Genomic DNA, 18,632 nt, shown 5'->3' with positions numbered 1-18,632 from the left:
TTATTCCTCACTAAAATCCTAATTATTCACCACAATTGGTTTTCAAGCACCTTTCACAAAGCCAGAGTGCACTCATTTTAATGAATGAATATTTTATTGATATTTAAAGCTACACAGTATTGTTGAGAAAAATCCTTGATTTGTAGCATATGTAGTTTTTCAAATTCTGAACTGATGCAAGACACCCATATATTTCAGAACATGTTTGTAGGTTTACAGGGCAGCCGTGTGGTCTTAAAAAGTTCTTAAATTTCATGTTCCTAAATGAAGGCCTTAAAAAGTCTTAAATTATGTTGTCCAAGTCTTATTTTTTTCACAAAGGTCTTAAATTTCATTAGCCTATTTTTTTGTAAACTCAACTGGGCTGCAGTGCGACGTTAAACGGAGGGAGGAAAAAAACAACAACAACAACATGAACATGAATAAATGTCTAATTTGGAGTGTCTTGCAAACAATTCTTTGGTTTCTGGCGCTGGTGGCAAAGAGTAAACAATCAGTAGAGGAGGACGTTGGGTAGATTATGGGGAAGTGAAGGTTTAGTACCAGTAGTTGGTTCATCATCATTAGAATTGGATCTGGTGTTTTTTGCCCGCATAATGGGTGCGATGTTGGTGTTAATTTTCATTCAAGTGGTCTTAAAAAGGTCTTTAAAAAGTCTTAAATTTGGGGTAGTCAAACCTGGGGATATCCTGGTATAAAATAATTACTGCAGCCTTTGTGATTTGATAACTGCGGCAACCCAACACTTGATTTTGATTGTGATTTTGATTGTGATCCGGTGGTCAGCTCCATTAGATTTTAATTTACACAGACCACAAATCAACCACAGTCAACCAAGACTTTCTTTAGACTCAGCAGTTGCCGGTGGGGCTTTGGTCAAGTCGACTAAACAAACCCCGGCAGTGTCAGGAGGCGCTTTGTAAATAGTAGTTTTTGGCCGTGCGTCCCTTCGTATATATAAATAGTGCAAATGCTGAGCGGGCGGTTTGTGTCTGTAGAAGGACACAGCAGATGGTCCCGGAGTCCTGCCTCGGCCAATCCCAGTCCAGGCCCGGGCCGGGGGGGCGTGTCCGTCTGCTGTAACAGCCTGCTGCGGGGACATGTGTCCACCGCTCAGGCTAATCACACACGTCTACATCCAGCTCATTATACAATCGATATTAGACTGAGCCACTCTGAGCACGCACAATACACAGATGCTGCAGCCTTTTATAGAAACGAGACACTGGCCACGTTTACATGATGGTTTTTAATTCTGAATTAATTGTTCTGAATTAAAATATTCTGCTTCGAGTTTACATGGAAATAATCAGTCTGAATTGAGGTTTACATGGAAAACACGTTAAATCGTCTTTATTTAATTCCGCTCAACGTCTGGGGGTGGGGAAGAGTTCTGATTGGACAGAGACACAAACATATGTACGTCGACCTGAAGAAGACACACAATTCAGATGCTACCGGCTTTTTCATCATTTCGGTTTGTCGTTACGCCACAGACACAAACACGATCCAAACTTTTTTTCGCAGTGGTTCCGATGATAATTGCGCAGCAGCTGGAGAATTCTCTTTACGTCTGTCAGCTGAGGAGGAGAAGGGAAGAGTGTCGGAGAAGGGAGGAGGAAGACAAACTGAGTCTGAGGCTGCTCTACCTCAGCCCACTCCCGCATCCCGCTCACAAATCCAAAGAGACGTGAAATTTTTTAAAAGAAGAATAAACTTTTACATCAGACATGTTAAACTCAGGCCCTGGAAACAAATTTGGCCCGTGAGATCGTATCAAATATGTATTAGAGCTCTCCTGCCGGCTACAGATAGACTATAGAGACATTATTTATTTAAAATGTTGTTATTATTTTATATTCTACTTGTTCTGGATTCAATGTTTAAGCAAAACTATTATTAAACATTTATTTTAATAAGTAAAGGTTTAACATTACATATCTCAAAAGAAGAGGAAATATGAAGATGTTGTTGAAATTTTTCAATAAATATTTAGTTTGGCCCAGTTTTTAATTTTGTCCCTCTGTGGATTTGAGTTTGACACCCCTGGTTTACACGATCGAGGAGTAAATTCATTCGACTTTAAATCGCAATAAATAAACCACCCACTTACTTTGGAATTTTATTTAATTTCAGATAATTTTTTTATTAGGAATTAAGCGTTTACGTGGTCTTGGAATTAATTTTTGTTTAGAATTAAATTATTTTACTCAGAATTAAAGCTTTCATGTAAACGTGGCAACTAAAGCTCCTATTTTAGACAAAACTGACCCTTGCGAGCTTTAAACCGTGTCAAAAACAGACCTGGAGTTGTTTAGAGTAGTTTCATTCACACATGTTTGAGTAATTCCTGGTTTATTTGTCTGTCTACATCTCCAAAGCTCAAAAATGCTCTGCTCCACCTTGTGATGTCATGTAGTGGTAGTTTTCAAGCTCACAGATCACAAGATTTTCTGTTTGAGAGATGAACTCGGTCTAAATCTCCAGGCTTTGTGTTTTAACCGTGTGAATAAAACAAAATACAACTCCAGGTCTGTTTTTGTTTGGGAAAAACATAACATTGATTAAAAAACAAAAACAAAACATAGTACGGGCACTTTAAAATATCTTATACCTCATGCAACTAAGAATTATTTTTGTAGTTGACTAGACAGGAATTATTGTTTTAAGTAGACACATTTTCAAACGATTATTTTTATTGTGCATCAAGGCTTTTAAGATATTTTCCAAAGGATGTATGACTTTATTAAAAATCACATAATTTACTCTCTTCTCTTGGTGCACAGTGTCGGCGGAAGCTTGAGAAAGTTGTTAAATCTGCGTTTCAGTGTCACATATTTGGTTCTTTTCCAAGGAGCAGTGTTGTAAATGTGTCCGGGCCTGTGTGTCTGTCCTTTGCAGTGGGCATCCCGACGATAAAGTGGTGCGGAGCCGAGGGGGACTACAACGTGATGGTGATGGAGCTGCTGGGGCCCAGTCTGGAGGACCTGTTCAACTTCTGCTCCAGGAAGTTCAGCCTGAAGACCGTGCTGCTGCTCGCTGATCAGATGGTACGCCTCACTCACTGCACATGACACTCACCGTTGAGACTCTGCACTGACGTCACGCTGGGGGATTTCTACGTGCGTGCCAATCGTGGAATGTTCAGCTGCGTTTGTTACAGTGACACGATGCACAAATTTGGCAAACGGTGACAATGAGTTGGAAAATTGTTTCAAGAAAAAGTTTAAAAATTCAATTCAATATTGGTTTAATCCAGGGATCGGCAACCAATTTCCTGGAAAAGTCATGGAAATTAAAAATGTCTTTTCCCAGGCCTGGAAAAGTCATGGAGATTTGTAAATTCAATGAAAGTTTTAGAAAAGTCATGGAATTTTAGTATCTCTTTCACACAACTACAGCGTTTTGTTAAGTTCTCATTAAGATATTCTGATTATTTCTGAACGTCTGTGACTTTTTTTTTTTTTTAAAGAGATGACAATAAATGCACTGACAGGATTTTGAATGTTAAAAAAACTATAAAACCAAATAGGGGTGTAACGATATCCAGGTCTTACGATACGATATCATCACGGTATGAACCTCACTGGAAAATATTTATTGGGATATTTTGTGGAGGCAAACAAAACTGTTAATACTCCTCTTTAATTTCCTCTTAAAATGCCTCGACAAGACTTAATCCAAAGAACTGAAACTTAAAAGTGTCAGAACTGTTATTTCTTCTTGTCGTCTGCACTGAAATGGAGCAAAGGATCATGGTCGATGTAGTTCCCTCTGTCTTTTTTTTTTAGCTATTGCTGCACCATAACTCTTAATTTAAGCAAAGAGACGTGTAAATCGATATATTGTGATGGTCCACGATATTATTGTGAGAAATTTGACGATACAATATCACGATATTTTGGTTATTGTTACATCCCTAATCCCAAACCATAAGGTGAGTGGAACATACACAAATTTGGCAAAAAATGACAAAAGAGTTGGAAAAAGTTTCAAGAAAAAGTAAAAAATTCTATTCAATATTGGTTTAATCCAGGGATCGGCAACCTTAAATACTCAGAGACATTTGGACCATCTCCCACAGAAAATCTAAAAAAGTAAGCAGTGTTATCATTTATTATTTATTTATCTTTTTTTAAATTTTGTTTTGTTTTACTTGTGTGCTCTGTATAAAAGACTATATTGTGTTGCATTTATAAAGTCAATTTAATGCTACAGAGAACACGGAACTTTATTTCTGCATGAAACAAAAACATTTTAATTCTGGAAAAAAAAAAAAAGACTTGGTTGACATTTAAATACTCAATGTTTATTTGAATCCTCGTAGGAAATAAAAATCCAAACTTAAATTATCCCCCTGCCGCGAACCAAAAATGCCTTCTGTGTTTTCCGTCAATATTTATCACGTGTGCTGGAGCGTGCGTGAATCTGCCCACGTAGCATTAAATGTTGTGTTTTCTTCATAAACTTTTCTTTTCTTGGATTTATGTCGTCATTTACCTACTGGGGCTCGAAAAGCTCAATAAATCACGCTGCTGGTGCTGGTGCCGGTGAGTCTGAGCTGCCAGATCTGTGCCGGGCGTCGCACATCGGCGCCCGTGACTTGTATTTTGAGCCACAAAAATATAAAAAATGTTTTACAAGATTACCGTTATCTACACGTTTAGAATTACATTTAAAAACAAACAAACTAAAGTAAAAATACATTGCAATTAGTCATTTATTTATTTCCAAAATCACAGGGAGCCACAACAGAAGGATGAAAGAGCCACACGCGGGTTGCCGACCCCTGGTTTAATCAATACATTTTCAGGATCCTGATCAATATGAGTCACGGTCCTGTTGAAGTGTTTGAGTTTCAAAAAGGTGAGAGTGACTAACTAAAAAAAACTGTTTGCTGATTCTAGCCAGCTTGTGACAGTAATGTTATTTGAGAGGAACAAAATCAGCTGTTGTACTTCCAGCTCAGTCACTTCTTTATTTGATTAAGCAATGGTAGCATTTATATAACGCTTTTCAAGATCCACAACGCACTTTACAGTTTATTATTCATTCACTCAACACTCAGTGGAGGTAAGCTACAGTATTGGGTTAAAACAAAGCTCACATTAAAGTCTAACTTGAGTAACAGACCTTCAGACTAGTGATGGGCATGATTAGTCGATTAATCGATAATTGATCATTAAGAATTTCATCGATTATGTTCATTTTAATCGACAAACCGAATGTAGGATGCTGTGCGTAGCGTGACCAAACAGGGGTCTCTACATGTGTCTCTCTGCACTCAGAAGGAGCGAGACACAAACAGTCGGTCAGTCTGCAACGTACCGAAGTGCAAATATGTGCAAAAATGTGTGTATTTAACGATGACTTGTACAAGATATTCCACACTTTCCGTTGCGTTCGGGACAAGTGTGAGTCCACGTGCATAGTGTACAAAGCAGCACATATGTTTCGATGTCCAGTTGGAAAAATTTTTGCCAGGTGAGAGTCGCTCAGTGTCGATGACGAGTCCCCACCTCCCTCCCCCTGTACGGTGTCCTGGTTTTGACAAACGCAAATATGGTCACCCCAACCTATATTCCACTGAGTCGTATCACATCAGCTCACAAGAAGTTTTTTTTTTTTTCGCTTAGTTTATGCAAATTAGCCATGCGATTTTAAGTTTCGTTTCTGTAAGATTTCTGTAAGATTTGATCTGTAAGAAAGCTGCATTAAACACATTATAATGTAGAATGGGCTGATGTGGCTCTAGAGTCGTTACAGTTTATATGTCGTAAAGTTGAATTTATTTATGCAGATTAGTGCAGATAGTAATAATAATGATGATCATTTTGATATAAAAACATTAATGATTAATCGATAATCGATCGTTAATTCTTCCAACGATCGATTAAGAAAATGTAATCGAATGCCCATCCCTACTTCAGACAGAGCAGAGCCTTCAGTTAGACTCACACCCTTAGGGAAGGTTGTTGACAAAGTATCAGTTCATTAAACTCTGTGCTTTGTATCAGCGCAAACACGGCCGCTCACTGAATACGCCTGAATCCTGTTGTTGTGCGTCTGCAGATCAGCCGCATCGAGTACATCCACTCCAAGAACTTCATCCACAGAGACGTCAAGCCCGACAACTTCCTCATGGGCCTGGGCAAGAAGGGCAACCTGGTCTACATCATCGACTTCGGCCTGGCCAAGAAGTACCGAGACGCCCGCACGCACCAGCACATCCCCTACCGCGAGAACAAGAACCTGACGGGCACCGCGCGCTACGCCTCCATCAACACACATCTGGGCATCGGTAAGAGCTCAGGTTATGTGATCGGGAAACCTACAGATCTGAACCAGCCTCAGATGTCCTCACCAGTGTCACTGTGCGAATATTTCAAACTCTTATTTTGATACTAAGAAATTCACACGATACTGTTCTGATAAAGCTCTGTCAGAAAGCTCAGATTTTGTCCTGTTAATGTTATTTTGCAGTATCTATACTTGCCCAAAGGAGGATCTAGTTTGGATATTTGTTTTAGTATCAAATAGTGATTTTTGATACTTTTGACAACTCTCATGGCCTCCTTTGTATGAATCCGTGTGTCATTCATTCGTTTTTCAATATAAAACCAAAAATAAGAAAACGAAAAAAACAACAATTTTCTTCATTATTAACGTAAGAAAATATATTTCATTCTTTTCTTCATTATTAACATTTTAAATTAATAATGGTAAAAACGTGACTTAAACTGAGGTGCCGGACTTTTGTGCCACATATGGACTGAACCAACGAATCCATTTTCGGTCCTGGCTTAGTCCTGGTCTCAGTCCCAGACCTGGCTTAGTCCTGGTTCAGTCCTGGTTCAGTCCTGGTTTATTCCGTATGCAGCGGAAAAGTCCGGTATCGCAGTTTAAGTCACAGAAACGGGAAACGGTCATTATCCGTTTTTTCCATTATTCATTTAAACACAAAATGGAAAACTAAAAAAACAAATCAGTATCCATATTTTCATTTTGGTTTTGGAGACAAAAATAGTTGTTTATTCATTTTCTTATTTGGAGTTTTATACTGAAAAATGAATGATACACAGATTTGTTTGTCCTCACAAGTCTCCGTTTGTCCTCACAGAACAGTCACGGCGAGACGACCTGGAGTCTCTGGGCTACGTGCTCATGTACTTCAACCTGGGCTCTCTGCCCTGGCAGGGCCTCAAAGCTGCCACCAAAAGGCAGAAGTACGAACGCATCAGTGAGAAGAAGATGTCCACGCCCATCGAGGTCCTGTGTAAAGGATACCCCTGTACGTCTGCTCGATCTGTCGCTGTCATTCTTCTGCTCAGTGTAGTGTGTCAGTGTAGTGTGACTAAGCTCTTTACTGATGTGACTCTGCACTTCTGCTCCACAGCTGAGTTTGCCACGTACCTGAACTTCTGCCGCTCTCTGCGCTTTGACGATAAGCCAGACTACTCTTACCTCCGCCAGCTCTTCAGGAACCTCTTCCACAGACAGGGCTTCTCCTACGACTACGTCTTTGACTGGAACATGCTCAAGTTTGTAAGTGTCCTTCCCCCTGCAGAACTGTTCTCTGTGTGAGGAGAGGGTGGACTCTTCATGTGCTCTGTTCTGTGTGTGTGTGTGTACAGGGTGCTAACAGAGCAGTGGAGGACGCCGAGCGGGAGCGCAGGGAAAGAGAGGAGCGTCTCAGGCACAGCAGGAACCCCGGGGCCAGGGGCATGGCCTCAGCCTCAGGGAGAGCCAGAGGAGCGCAGGACGTGGCTGCTCCATCCCCCCTCAACCCAGCCTCTCACACAGGTACAACACAGACACACAACACGACACACAACACAGAGGAATCACACACTCACACCGTCTCTGTTCTGTGTGTGTGTGTAGGGATGGAGAAGGAGAGGAAAGTGAGCATGCGTCTGCACAGAGGAGCCCCCGTCAACATCTCCTCCTCAGACCTGACCGGACGCCAGGACACGTCCCGCATGTCCACCTCACAGGTACTGACCACAGCTCACTACTACACACAACCACGCAATCACACAACCACACAGGTACTGACCACAGTGTACACACAACCGCACAACCACCCAAGGCTCCTGTCAGTGCAACACACCACCTCACAGGTACTGACCGCAGCGCACTACTACACACAACCGCACAACCACACAGGGCTCATGTTGGTGTAACGCACAACCGCACAAGGCTCCTGTTAGTGCCACACACAACCACACAACCACACAGGGCTCTTCTTAGTGCCACACACAACCACACAACCACACAACCGCACAAGGCTCCTGTTAGTGCCACACACAACCACAAAACCGCACAACCACACAGGGCTCCTTAGTGCCACACACAACCACACAACCACACAACCACACAGGGCTCTTCTTAGTGCCACACACAACCACACAACAACACACACAACCACACAACCGCACAAGGCTCCTGTTAGTGCCACACACAAACACACAACCACACAGGGCTCCAGTTAATGCCACACACACAACCACACAACCACACAACCACACAAGGCTCTTCTTAGTGCCACACACAACCACACAACCACACAAGGCTCCTGTTAGTGCCACACACAACTACACAAACACACAAGGGAGTCCTCCACGGTGCTAAAGGGAAATGAGGCGTGTGCACTTCAGTAAACCTCTCATAGTAACAGTAATATCCTTCAATAAACTGTAGTAGTATTGGACTGTATCTCTGTAGAACTGAAGTGGCTCTGTGGCCTTTGCGTAGAAGCGCCAGATGACGATGAGAGTAAACAGGAAGCGGTAATCTCACGAACAGAGAAGTGAACCACAGTTTAGTTCAGCTTGTACTCTGGACTGCAGCTTCCTTTTTTTTTTTTTTTTTTTTTTTTTTTTCATTTGGAGGCCTCGAGGTTCTTATCAGGACTCTGGATCCCCCTAGTGGTCAAAAATTGAACAACAACGAGACACAACAGCTTTTCAACACACTGTGACTGTTTTAGACACAATTCCATCGAGTTAAATACGACTAAAACAGCTGTAAACATGGTCAAAAACGTTCTGCGTTCAGAAAATCTCAATCGTACATTAGTAGTGTGTGTTTTCTGTGGCCCGGGTGGACATGACTCGCATACGAAGTGGTTCCTCCTGTTGTGATCTCTTCTCTCTGTTCTCATTAGGCTCCACAGCTCATGAATAACCAAGCCCCGGTGCATCATTTATGAAGCATATGCATTTATTAGCACGCGTATGGAGTAGTGCACGTTTAGGGACACAAAGCGCACAGTTTGTACTAGGGATGGGCATTCGATGAAATTTTATTAATTGATCGTCGGGAGAATTAACAATCGATTTACGTATCATCATTATTATTACTATTACTAACAATCTGCATAAATAAACTTAACTTTACTACATATAAACCATAACATGCACGCAGTGTTTTCAGAGATCGTACGTGTGGTTTAGGTTTAGCGCAGCTCTTTATGTTGCAGTAACCGGTAGAGATGCGTGGATGGGCTATTTTTTCATCCGCAACCGCGACACAAAACTCATCATCTGCCCGCTGTCCATTTTGCACCGAAGGTTTTCAAAACCGCACCCGCCCGCCATCCGCCGATTGATTTTAGGTTTTAGAACAATCATACAGCAAACAAACTAAGGAGCCTCGATAAAAATGCAAACTATAGCTCATTCATTCCAAAATTCGCTCAGCTTGTATGTTCGCATTCTTAATTGTCCGTAACAACCCCAAACTTACCTGGTTGTCTTGTGCAGCTAATTAATTGACAACGTTTTTCAACTAGGCTATTTTTGAACCTTCTTGCCTTCATGTTGGATGTTGTTACATTCTGAACATTCTGCCATTGCCCGATGTTATTTCAAAGTCATAGCCTCACTCCATCGGTCTTTCTTTAAGTTTTAAATACCCCGAGTGGCAGTCTACGCTATAATGTCTGCGTGTTTTAAAATATAACTGATATCGAAACAAAATAGACAGATCATCTCATCCAGATGAACCTTTATTGAAATCAGGCAATGCCCTCTTTATATTCCAATTGAAATAGACAAGAAAAAATATGCATAACTAAATAAATATGGTCCTATAGCCACTTATGTGTTGGCAAACAGCTGAAATAAATTAGAAATAATAAAATAAACTGCATATAATATGTTCCTCGTAAACCTTAGGCATCAATAACCCGACACAACCTTAACCTTCAGAACATAAAAACGAGGTCAAATGGGCTAATTAAGGACATGACGTACACTTCATACTACAAGCATAAACAATGAGACTCATCTTTTCAGACGTAGGTAACAATACTAACAATAACTTTTTTTTTCTTTTTAGTAGTTAAACCGCCACCCGGCCAAATTTAATTAAAATATAATTTTTCGTCACGTCATCCGCCCGACCTGCGGATTAACCGCGGATACCGCGGTTGTAACCGCAATCCGCGCATCTCTAGTAACCGGGACACTGCGAAAACATGCACCACGATGAAACCGGGATAGAGATGAGCAAGTACAGTGTCTCCGAGGAGGTGCCAGAGCCCAAATGTGGGACTGAGGCCGAAACTCCAGTGTTTGAGAAGAAACATACAGAAACCTACATTTGGTTTGTCGATTAGAAATGAACATAATCGGCGAAATTTTTAAGAATCACTTATCGACTAATCATGCCCATCCCTAATTTGTGCAGCTGTTTCACTCTGTTTTTAGCTCCTGGTTTTGTAAGGACAGTGTCATTAGATTAGTAATTAAAGATGAAGATTCAGTCGGTTGCATATCATTTCTTAAAGACATGTCTGTTGTTCTCGTTTTAAAAAAACCTGAAGCCTGAAGAAGTTTTCGATATCGTCCATGCTTGTTTTTCGTAAATATCAGATCTTACGTCAGTTTCACAAGTGTCAGTTTGTGGGGAGAAAGTATCAAAAAAACTGAAATACAGGATGTAGTGGTTAGATCTAAAACAAAATACCTATACCTATGTCATTGACGTGGAAATTTTCATCCAAAATGCGCAGACAACACACGCAATTTACGCAACACATTTCTGAGGTAGTTTCGATGTTGATTTAAAGCTGCATTGCACAACTTTTCCGGTGCAGGGTCCGTCGCCTGCTCGTCTTAATGGAGATGTTATTGCTTTGTTTAGAGCAGTTGTGGGCAATTATTTTTTCAAAGTGACCACATGAGAAACAGAAAATTAAAAAAAGAGGGCCAGGCCAAAATGTTTAACTCAATTCTGCATAATATTAATTGTGTTTCTTTATAAAAAGACATAAATATCATTCGTTTTGACGAGCTGGTAAGAGTTTGTCACGACTAAGCAATGAAAAAGTGAGGTTGCCTTACGAAAAATGCTTAAAAGAAACAACTCTAAAATAAAAGCAATGCAGCTTTAGTCCATGCATGAGGTAAAATTATAAAATATGTTAAAAATTATCTTAAAAGGGCCGGTCAGAGTCAAACAAAGAGCTGTATGTGGTCCTGGAGCTGGTCTAGAATGTTCCACGGTAAAGATTAAACGTATCTATCTCGAAGGAGATGACTACAGTGTATGTTACAGGTCAGATCTGTGGAGAGGCGACCCTGTTCTCAGAAGGAATTATTGTATTTTTGAGCAACAGAAACACCCGTAATGAATAAATGCTAGATGGAAATGTTTAAAGTTATGCCATGGAACACCAGAAAAGTTGCGCAATGCAGCTTTAAATTAATACTGAAACTGTCAAAGAAATGTGTTGCGTAAATTGCGTGACTAGTCTGTGCATTTTGGATGGAAATTTCCACGTCGATGAGACAGGTCGAGGTATTCTGTTTTCTATTTAACCACTAATATAGCACTTTAAACAAAAAAAAGACATGATCTTTTTTTTTTTATTTGTCGATTGTGAAATGGTTTGCTGTAGTGAACGTTGAAATTACTTCTACACATGTCACATCTGCTGCCCATGTCCAAGATTTTTTGTTGTACATTCTGAAATTTAAAGTACCTTAACTATATTTGAGTGAAATAGCTTTTCTTTTTTTTTTTTTTACAACTGCCAGAAGTGACGCGCTGTAGGTTTGCAGAACGTCCGGTTAACGGTTTTCTTTGACAAAATATCTGTGTAAATGTGTGTCGTATTCTCCATCAGCTTCATAAATCTGTCCCATCACCAAATCTTCAGCCAACAAGGTCCACAAAGGTTAAACATTCTAACATGAATAATTTATCCACAACTATCAATGTAAAAAAAGACGAAAACTTAAAGGAGAACAACGACGATGCATTAGTGAACTACTGAACAAAACTAACGTCATGGTATGGTAGAGATAATAATAATAATAAATCTTTATTTATGAAGCACTATTAAAAACAAGATTTACAAATTTCTGTACAAGTTGCAAAGAACAATAAAAAATAGCATAAAAATGGCAAACAAAAAGACAACAAAGCAAACAATCCAATAAATTATAATGAATAAATAAAAAGAAATAGAATAAAGAATAAAATCAAGCTAAATCCAGTTAAAGCAGGATTGTCCAAACTTTTTTCATCAAGGGCCATATATCTAAACACAGACGAAGCAGAGGGCTGATCGAGGGCCGTAGACTGGAGCTCAGTACAGTGAAGAATTGAAATATGTGCATGTTTAACATGTTAGAATGAACCATCAGTCTTTATTCATGCTCACACTAAATATTAAATATTTGCTTTATCAAGGTAGATTTTCAAAAAGCTTGCAGTAAAAAGCTCATTTTTAAATTATGCAAGGTAATTTTGGCCAATTCAACTGAAAGCCTGAGAGCCAAGAAAAATTTGTCTGAGGGCCGCATTTGGCCCATGGGCCATAGTTTGGACATGCCTGAGTTAAAGGAAGGCCAGCCGAGAAAAATGGGTTTAAGAAGTGATTTGAAAGATGATACTAATGGTGCGAGATGTTTCGCATTCAAACTGCACAAATCTGTCCATCTATGTTAATATCGACACCATGAACTCGATTTTTTTTGTAGAATCATTCTGAATTAACTACTTACGATTTACTCATGATCATAACATTAGTTTTGTTCAGTAGTTCACTAATGTGTCATCGTTTTAGCCTTTAAGTTTTCATCTTTCTTCCCTTGATAGTTATGGATAAATTGTTCATAGTTAGGGTTTGGTTAGGTCGCTTTATTCGTACCCGTAGGTAAATTTGCTTTGCAGATTTGAGAGGCAGGTTCCACATTTCACATTTCATTCATAAAGCTGGTGGAGAATACGACACACATGTACACACACATTTTACCACAGAAAACCATTAACCGGATGTTCCGCAAACCTACAGCGGGACACTCGTGAAAAAAAATCTCTTTGTCGTCTTTTGTTCACCGTCATTAAACACGTCTCCTCTTTTCTGTTCCAGGCTCTGTCGCGGGTCACGCCCAGCGGCCTCCAGTCAGCGGCCCCTCGGTGAAGCCCCCCCCTACCCCTGCCCCGGCTCCACCCGCGCACCACGATGGCCTCGACAAGCTCCGCCCACAGCACACCCCCGACAAACACGCACACACACTCCCGCTCCCACCTGACCCCGCCCCCTCGAGTGTGTGCGCGCCCGAACCACCACCAAAACCACCACCACCAGCCAGGACTGTGGACTCTCTCTGTCACTCCTCCCTGCGTGCGACGCCAGGGAGACCTCTTTTTGTCCATTTTAGTTTAGCTTTTACTTTCTTTTTTTCCCTTCCTTTCGCTCTAGTTTTTACACTCGACGCGGTGGAGATGTTTTAGCAAAAATAGTCGCGTGGGGACTTTGTACGGAAAGACACAGATCCAACATGGCAGCGTTGAATAGTGCCTAAACTGCGTGTCCTACCCAAGATTCACCACAAGCCCCTTTTCTTTTTTCTTTTTTTTCCTTCATTTCCTTTCGTTTTCTCTTTTTTTTCGTCGTTGTTTTAAAGCGGGACACGTTCTGCGGAGTCGTTTTAACGCAGGGCTGTGGCGACGAGCGGCTGCGAAGTGCCCATTTTAAACCGGTGCATATTTAGTGACACGTCTGTATGTATGTATGTATGTATGTATGTGCGTGTGTGATTGTACGTACGTGCGCGTATGTGCGTTTGTTGCGTTTGTCCCCGGGGTTGTTCACACTCCGACCTGCGGGGGGGGCAAACGCGTTGAGGACTTTTTAAACATTTTTGATTCGTTCCGTTTCGGATCGACCGCCTCCCGGGCCACACTTAAGTTCGTCGTTCGGGGTGGATCATGACGGGATGGTTCAGTACTCGGTAATTACGCGATCGGTAATTACTTCGTTAGGTAGGTATCGGGCGTCCGTTTTGTAGATTATTACCTGTATTGGACACTTACTGGACATTTATGACTTGAAATGTAAAGGGCAAATATTAAACTGTTTTCTGATCTGTGTTATAGTTGCCACATTTACATGAGAGCTTTAATTCCGAATAAAAAGTGATTTAATTCCGAATAAAAATTTTAAAAGATCATGTAAACACTTCTTAATGAAAGTGATTCGGAATTCAACGTAATTCCGAAGTAAGCGTGTGGTTTTTAATGCCGGGTTAATTTATTCCTCGATCATGTAAACGTTTATTCTTCTTAAAAATAATTCCGATCCGGCTTCGGACTTTCATCCACGTCTCTTTGGATTTGCGAGCAGGATGCGGGAGCGGGCTGAGGTAGAGCAGCCGTCGACTCGGTTTGTCTTCGTTCCTCGCTTCTCCGACGATCTTCCCTTCCCGACGTAAAGCGTGACGAGGGAATTCTCCTGCTGCTGCGCAATTATCATCGGAATGACGCCGAAAAAAGTTCGGACCGTGTTTGTGTCAAACAAACCGAGATGACGGTAGCAGCTGAAGTGCGTGTTTTCTTCCGGTCGACGTAAATACGCTCGTGTCCCTGTCCGATCAGAACCGTTGAGCGGAATTCAAAAAAGACAATTTAAACCTCAATTCGGAATTATTACCGGAGAATATTTTAAATCAGAACTATTAATTCGGAATAAAAAAAAACATCATGTAAACGTGGCCGATGTTTCCTCAACACAAACACACCTGGAGTTGCGTTTTGTTTCGTTCACACAAATTTAAAACACCAAAAACTTACACGTATTTAGGCTGAGTTTGCTCTAGTGGGTTTTTAAAGTTCGTACAACTTCATTAAAATCATTCGGTAATTTCTAAACTCTACTGAACTAAACGTGGACCAGAGCTTTTTGAGCTTTGGAGATGTCGATGGAACGATCGCTCAAATGAAATTGAGTTGGTTTTTCGTGGAGGTAACAGCATTATAACGTGGCTTTAAAGCTCACAAGACCTTCAAGAAACTATATATATATATATATATATTTTTTAGTACCCCAACAGCCAGTGGGAGTACGCACGCTTATGGTTTGTCCAACTGAAAACCCACGTTCGCGAAATACTGAACTATCCCTGACGCCGTTTCTACCTAGACCTCGTTGGACCGAAGACCAAACTCTTAACTTTCTTCGACATTTCATGCATTTTTTTTATTATTAACTTATTACTTGCCACTATTAAAACACGAGGATAAACCAGGTATTTCAGAAAGACAAATTTTTTTTTTTTTTTGCCAATCGCCTATTCAGAACTCTTGAAACGTACGGTAGGATTTCAACAAATTGTTAATTATTTTCAAAACAAGCTGTGACTGACCGTACGTTCGAACAGAGCCGATTGGTGCGACATATACTTTTTAAATTTTTTTTTCGTTTAGTCCAGAGGTTTACGGTAGAAAACGGCCTTATTTTTTAGCTTGCATGTAGCCGAGGAGGTGCGGCGGGATTGGCGCGGACTGGGCGTGGTCTTAAAAAAGGTCGGCGCCGGGTAGTAGGCTCCGGAGGGACGCGAGCGAGGACGTCCCCGTGGTAACGCTTAAACTAAATCCGAACTCTACGAACAGGCTTTAAAACTGTTAAATATTTCGTCATATATTTCTTCTTTTCTGGACTCTACCCATGGAGATGTTTCTGCGATTGTGTAGCCTTGAATGTTCCGCAATGTGGCATTAAGCTCAAGCATCGCCACGGAGACTAGCGAATAATGCCGCCACGCGAAGTTACTGGGAGAGACGTATCTAGTTACACAAAGAATGTATGTTTTTCAGCATTAAAAACGTGCGCGCAAAACAGATACGTTTTAATGCCTTACTATGGAAAATTCCAGCGAGCAATATCTCCATGGAGACGAGCAGAGAGCGTGAAAAAAAGTTACAAAATGCTCTTTAACCTTTAAAATCTGTGTGTTGTTCGTTCATTTGTTTTTCAAAATAAAACCCAAAATAAGAAAATGAAAAAAACAACTGTTTTCTTCATTATTTGTCTCCAAAACCAAAATGAAAAAACAGATAATGATTCATTTTTTCAGTTTTCGATTTTTTGGTTTAAATGAAAAATGGAAAAAAGGATAACTGACGTTTCCGTGACTTAAACTGCGATGTCGAACTGAACCAGGTCTAAACCAGGTCAGGACAGAACCAGGACTAAGACAGGTCGGGATTAAGACAGGACTGAACCAGGACTGAACCAGGTCTAAACCAGGTCTAAACCAGGTCGGGACTAAGACGGGACTGAACCAGGACTAAACCAGGTCTGAACCAGGTTTAAACCAGGTCGGGACTAAGACGGGAGCAAACCGGGACTAAACCAGGTCGGGACTAAGACAGGACTGAACCAGGACTATACCAGGTCAAGACTAAACCAGGACTAAACCAGGACTGAACCAGGTCTGAACCAAGACGGGACTGAACCAGGACTAAGACAGAGCTAAGACGGGACTGAACCAGGACTAAACTGGTCTCAGTCCTGACCTGGTTTAGTCCTGAGTCCTGGTCCTGGTCCCGGCCTGGACCAGGTCTCAGTCCTGATCACCCGACAGTCTACGCAGACGCACCTTTGGGCTCGTCCCGACACTCCTGGTTCAGTCCGGTATTTTTTTTAATTTTTTTTTCATTTAAACACAAAATCGAACTCTTTATCCGTTTTTTCATTTTGGTTTTAGAGACAAATAATGAGGAAAATAGCTTTATAATTTTCTTATTTTTGGTTTTATTTCAAAAAAACAAATGAACGAACGACACACGGACTCTTTAACCTCGTTCTTCCCTTTCATTTAAACCTTGATCTGCTAAACTTCATCACTTCCTTCGACAAATTCGCCCGTCCCTCCGAAGCGTCCCGCCTCCGCCCGACCTCAAAACAAACCCAACGCCACGTCCGATAACGGTACTCAAAAAAAAACAAAAAACAACTCAGGACCCCGACCAGTCAAAACCCCCCGAAACCGATGAGTCCGAACACACGTTTTTAAGCAGTAGAAAAAAAGTGGTAGACATTTTGTGTAGTCGATTAAAGGTATACTACGGGGCTTTAGCGGTATCTTGTATTGTCTAATGTTGTGAATAGGATTGTACCTGCCCTTGTTTTTGTTTTTTTCCGTAGACAAGGAGCAAGGATCGACCGGGGAACGCCTCACTCCAGTAGATTGAACTCCCCTCGGGTCTAACTCACACTTTCGGGGCTCGGAAAAATACGTCATGACTTATAACTGTCTCACTGATGGTAATTAATACAAGTACGTTTTCTGTTTTTGTTTTTTTTTTTCTTTTCGTTGTCGATTTTTATTTTGGGGGGAGCGTATTTCTGTCTGTTTTTTTTTTTTTTTTTTTTTTTTCTTTGACTGTGAAGGCGGTCGAGATGATTGTTCAAACGACGCATCTCCCTGTGTGAACTCCCACCCCCCCTCTCCCCTCACACCTAAAGACTTTTGCTCCTCATTTGTAATGCCACTGTATTTGTGTATTTTAAAATTGTGTAAATAAATTAATAAGTACTTGTATGTCGTCTGTTTTTGACTCAGAAGGTGGGATCTGGAGGTTTCGGAGTGTTTGTGTCTTAGTTTTATTTTACTGAATCTATAAAGGTCGAGGTCAAAAGATAAACTCAAATTAGAGTACTTTTACTTAAAAAAAATAATATTCAAGTAGACATAACAATGTAAGGTTATTTGTTTGAATAAATAAAGCTCCAGTCTGGTGTTTTCAGTTGACAGACCCAAAAAAGAAACAAAATCATGTCTGAACACAAATAATTTTAAAGCTTTTGTCACGACACTGTACAATGTTCCTCAAGTAAGAGCAGGTTTATGTTGTAATGTTTTATTTTTGTTTCTGAAAACAGAACAAAAATACAACATTAAAAAATCTGGATTTGTTTCAATACATTCTGTGAAAATCTGAATTGAGGAATTGACAAAATTATTGATCTGTGAAATGTCATTTTTTAGGACACCCTTTATTTTATTCTGTTATAAACATGACTAGGAAATCACCCCAATAAATAACTAAAAGTAAGAAATATTACAGGCTGTTTCTAAAGTAAAAGTAAGGTCTGAAAACTGCTAAGAACATGGTGTTCTGGCTCAACCTGAAAACAGAACAAAAATTTTAAAATTAGATATAAAATCTTGTTTCTATACATTTCTAAAATTTGAGGTTATTTCAAAAAGAATTGCCAGTAAATCTCCAATCTGGTGTTTTCAGATGACAGGCCCAAAAAAGAGAAACTAAATCATGTCTAAAGGAGCTCTCTAAGAAACATAAATACTCAAATTATTTTATATTGTCAC

At 40.5% G+C, this 18,632-nt stretch overlaps 1 protein-coding gene across 3 annotated transcripts in view; it reads left to right on the top strand.

Annotated features, from left to right (window-relative positions):
• Positions 1-17,843, top strand: part of csnk1da (casein kinase 1, delta a) — a 50,000-nt gene extending 32,157 nt beyond the window's left edge. Inside the window, exons 3-10 of one of the 3 annotated variants that reach the window (XR_008632042.1) lie at positions 2,902-3,050; positions 6,073-6,301; positions 7,121-7,291; positions 7,397-7,545; positions 7,635-7,803; positions 7,885-7,997; positions 13,388-16,546; positions 16,618-17,843. Coding sequence is in view for 1 of the 3 variants with exons in the window: in XM_020927383.2 (XP_020783042.2) it covers positions 2,902-3,050; positions 6,073-6,301; positions 7,121-7,291; positions 7,397-7,545; positions 7,635-7,803; positions 7,885-7,997; positions 13,388-13,438 (1,031 nt within the window). In the remaining 2 variants the exon portion in view is untranslated. Of the gene's footprint in view, positions 1-2,901; positions 3,051-6,072; positions 6,302-7,120; positions 7,292-7,396; positions 7,546-7,634; positions 7,804-7,884; positions 7,998-13,387 lie in introns of all 3 variants that reach the window. The other 2 variants (XR_008632043.1, XM_020927383.2) reach the window with 2 other exon arrangements.
• The last annotated feature ends 789 nt before the right edge of the window (positions 17,844-18,632 follow it).

Source organism: Boleophthalmus pectinirostris, unplaced genomic scaffold (genome assembly GCF_026225935.1).
Source record: "Boleophthalmus pectinirostris isolate CB_2022bp ecotype Guang Dong unplaced genomic scaffold, ASM2622593v1 HiC_scaffold_17, whole genome shotgun sequence".
In the NCBI taxonomy this organism is placed as follows: Eukaryota; Metazoa; Chordata; class Actinopteri; order Gobiiformes; family Gobiidae; genus Boleophthalmus; species Boleophthalmus pectinirostris.
Note: the sequence above shows the minus strand (reverse complement) of the source record. Positions and strands in the feature narration are given on the sequence as shown.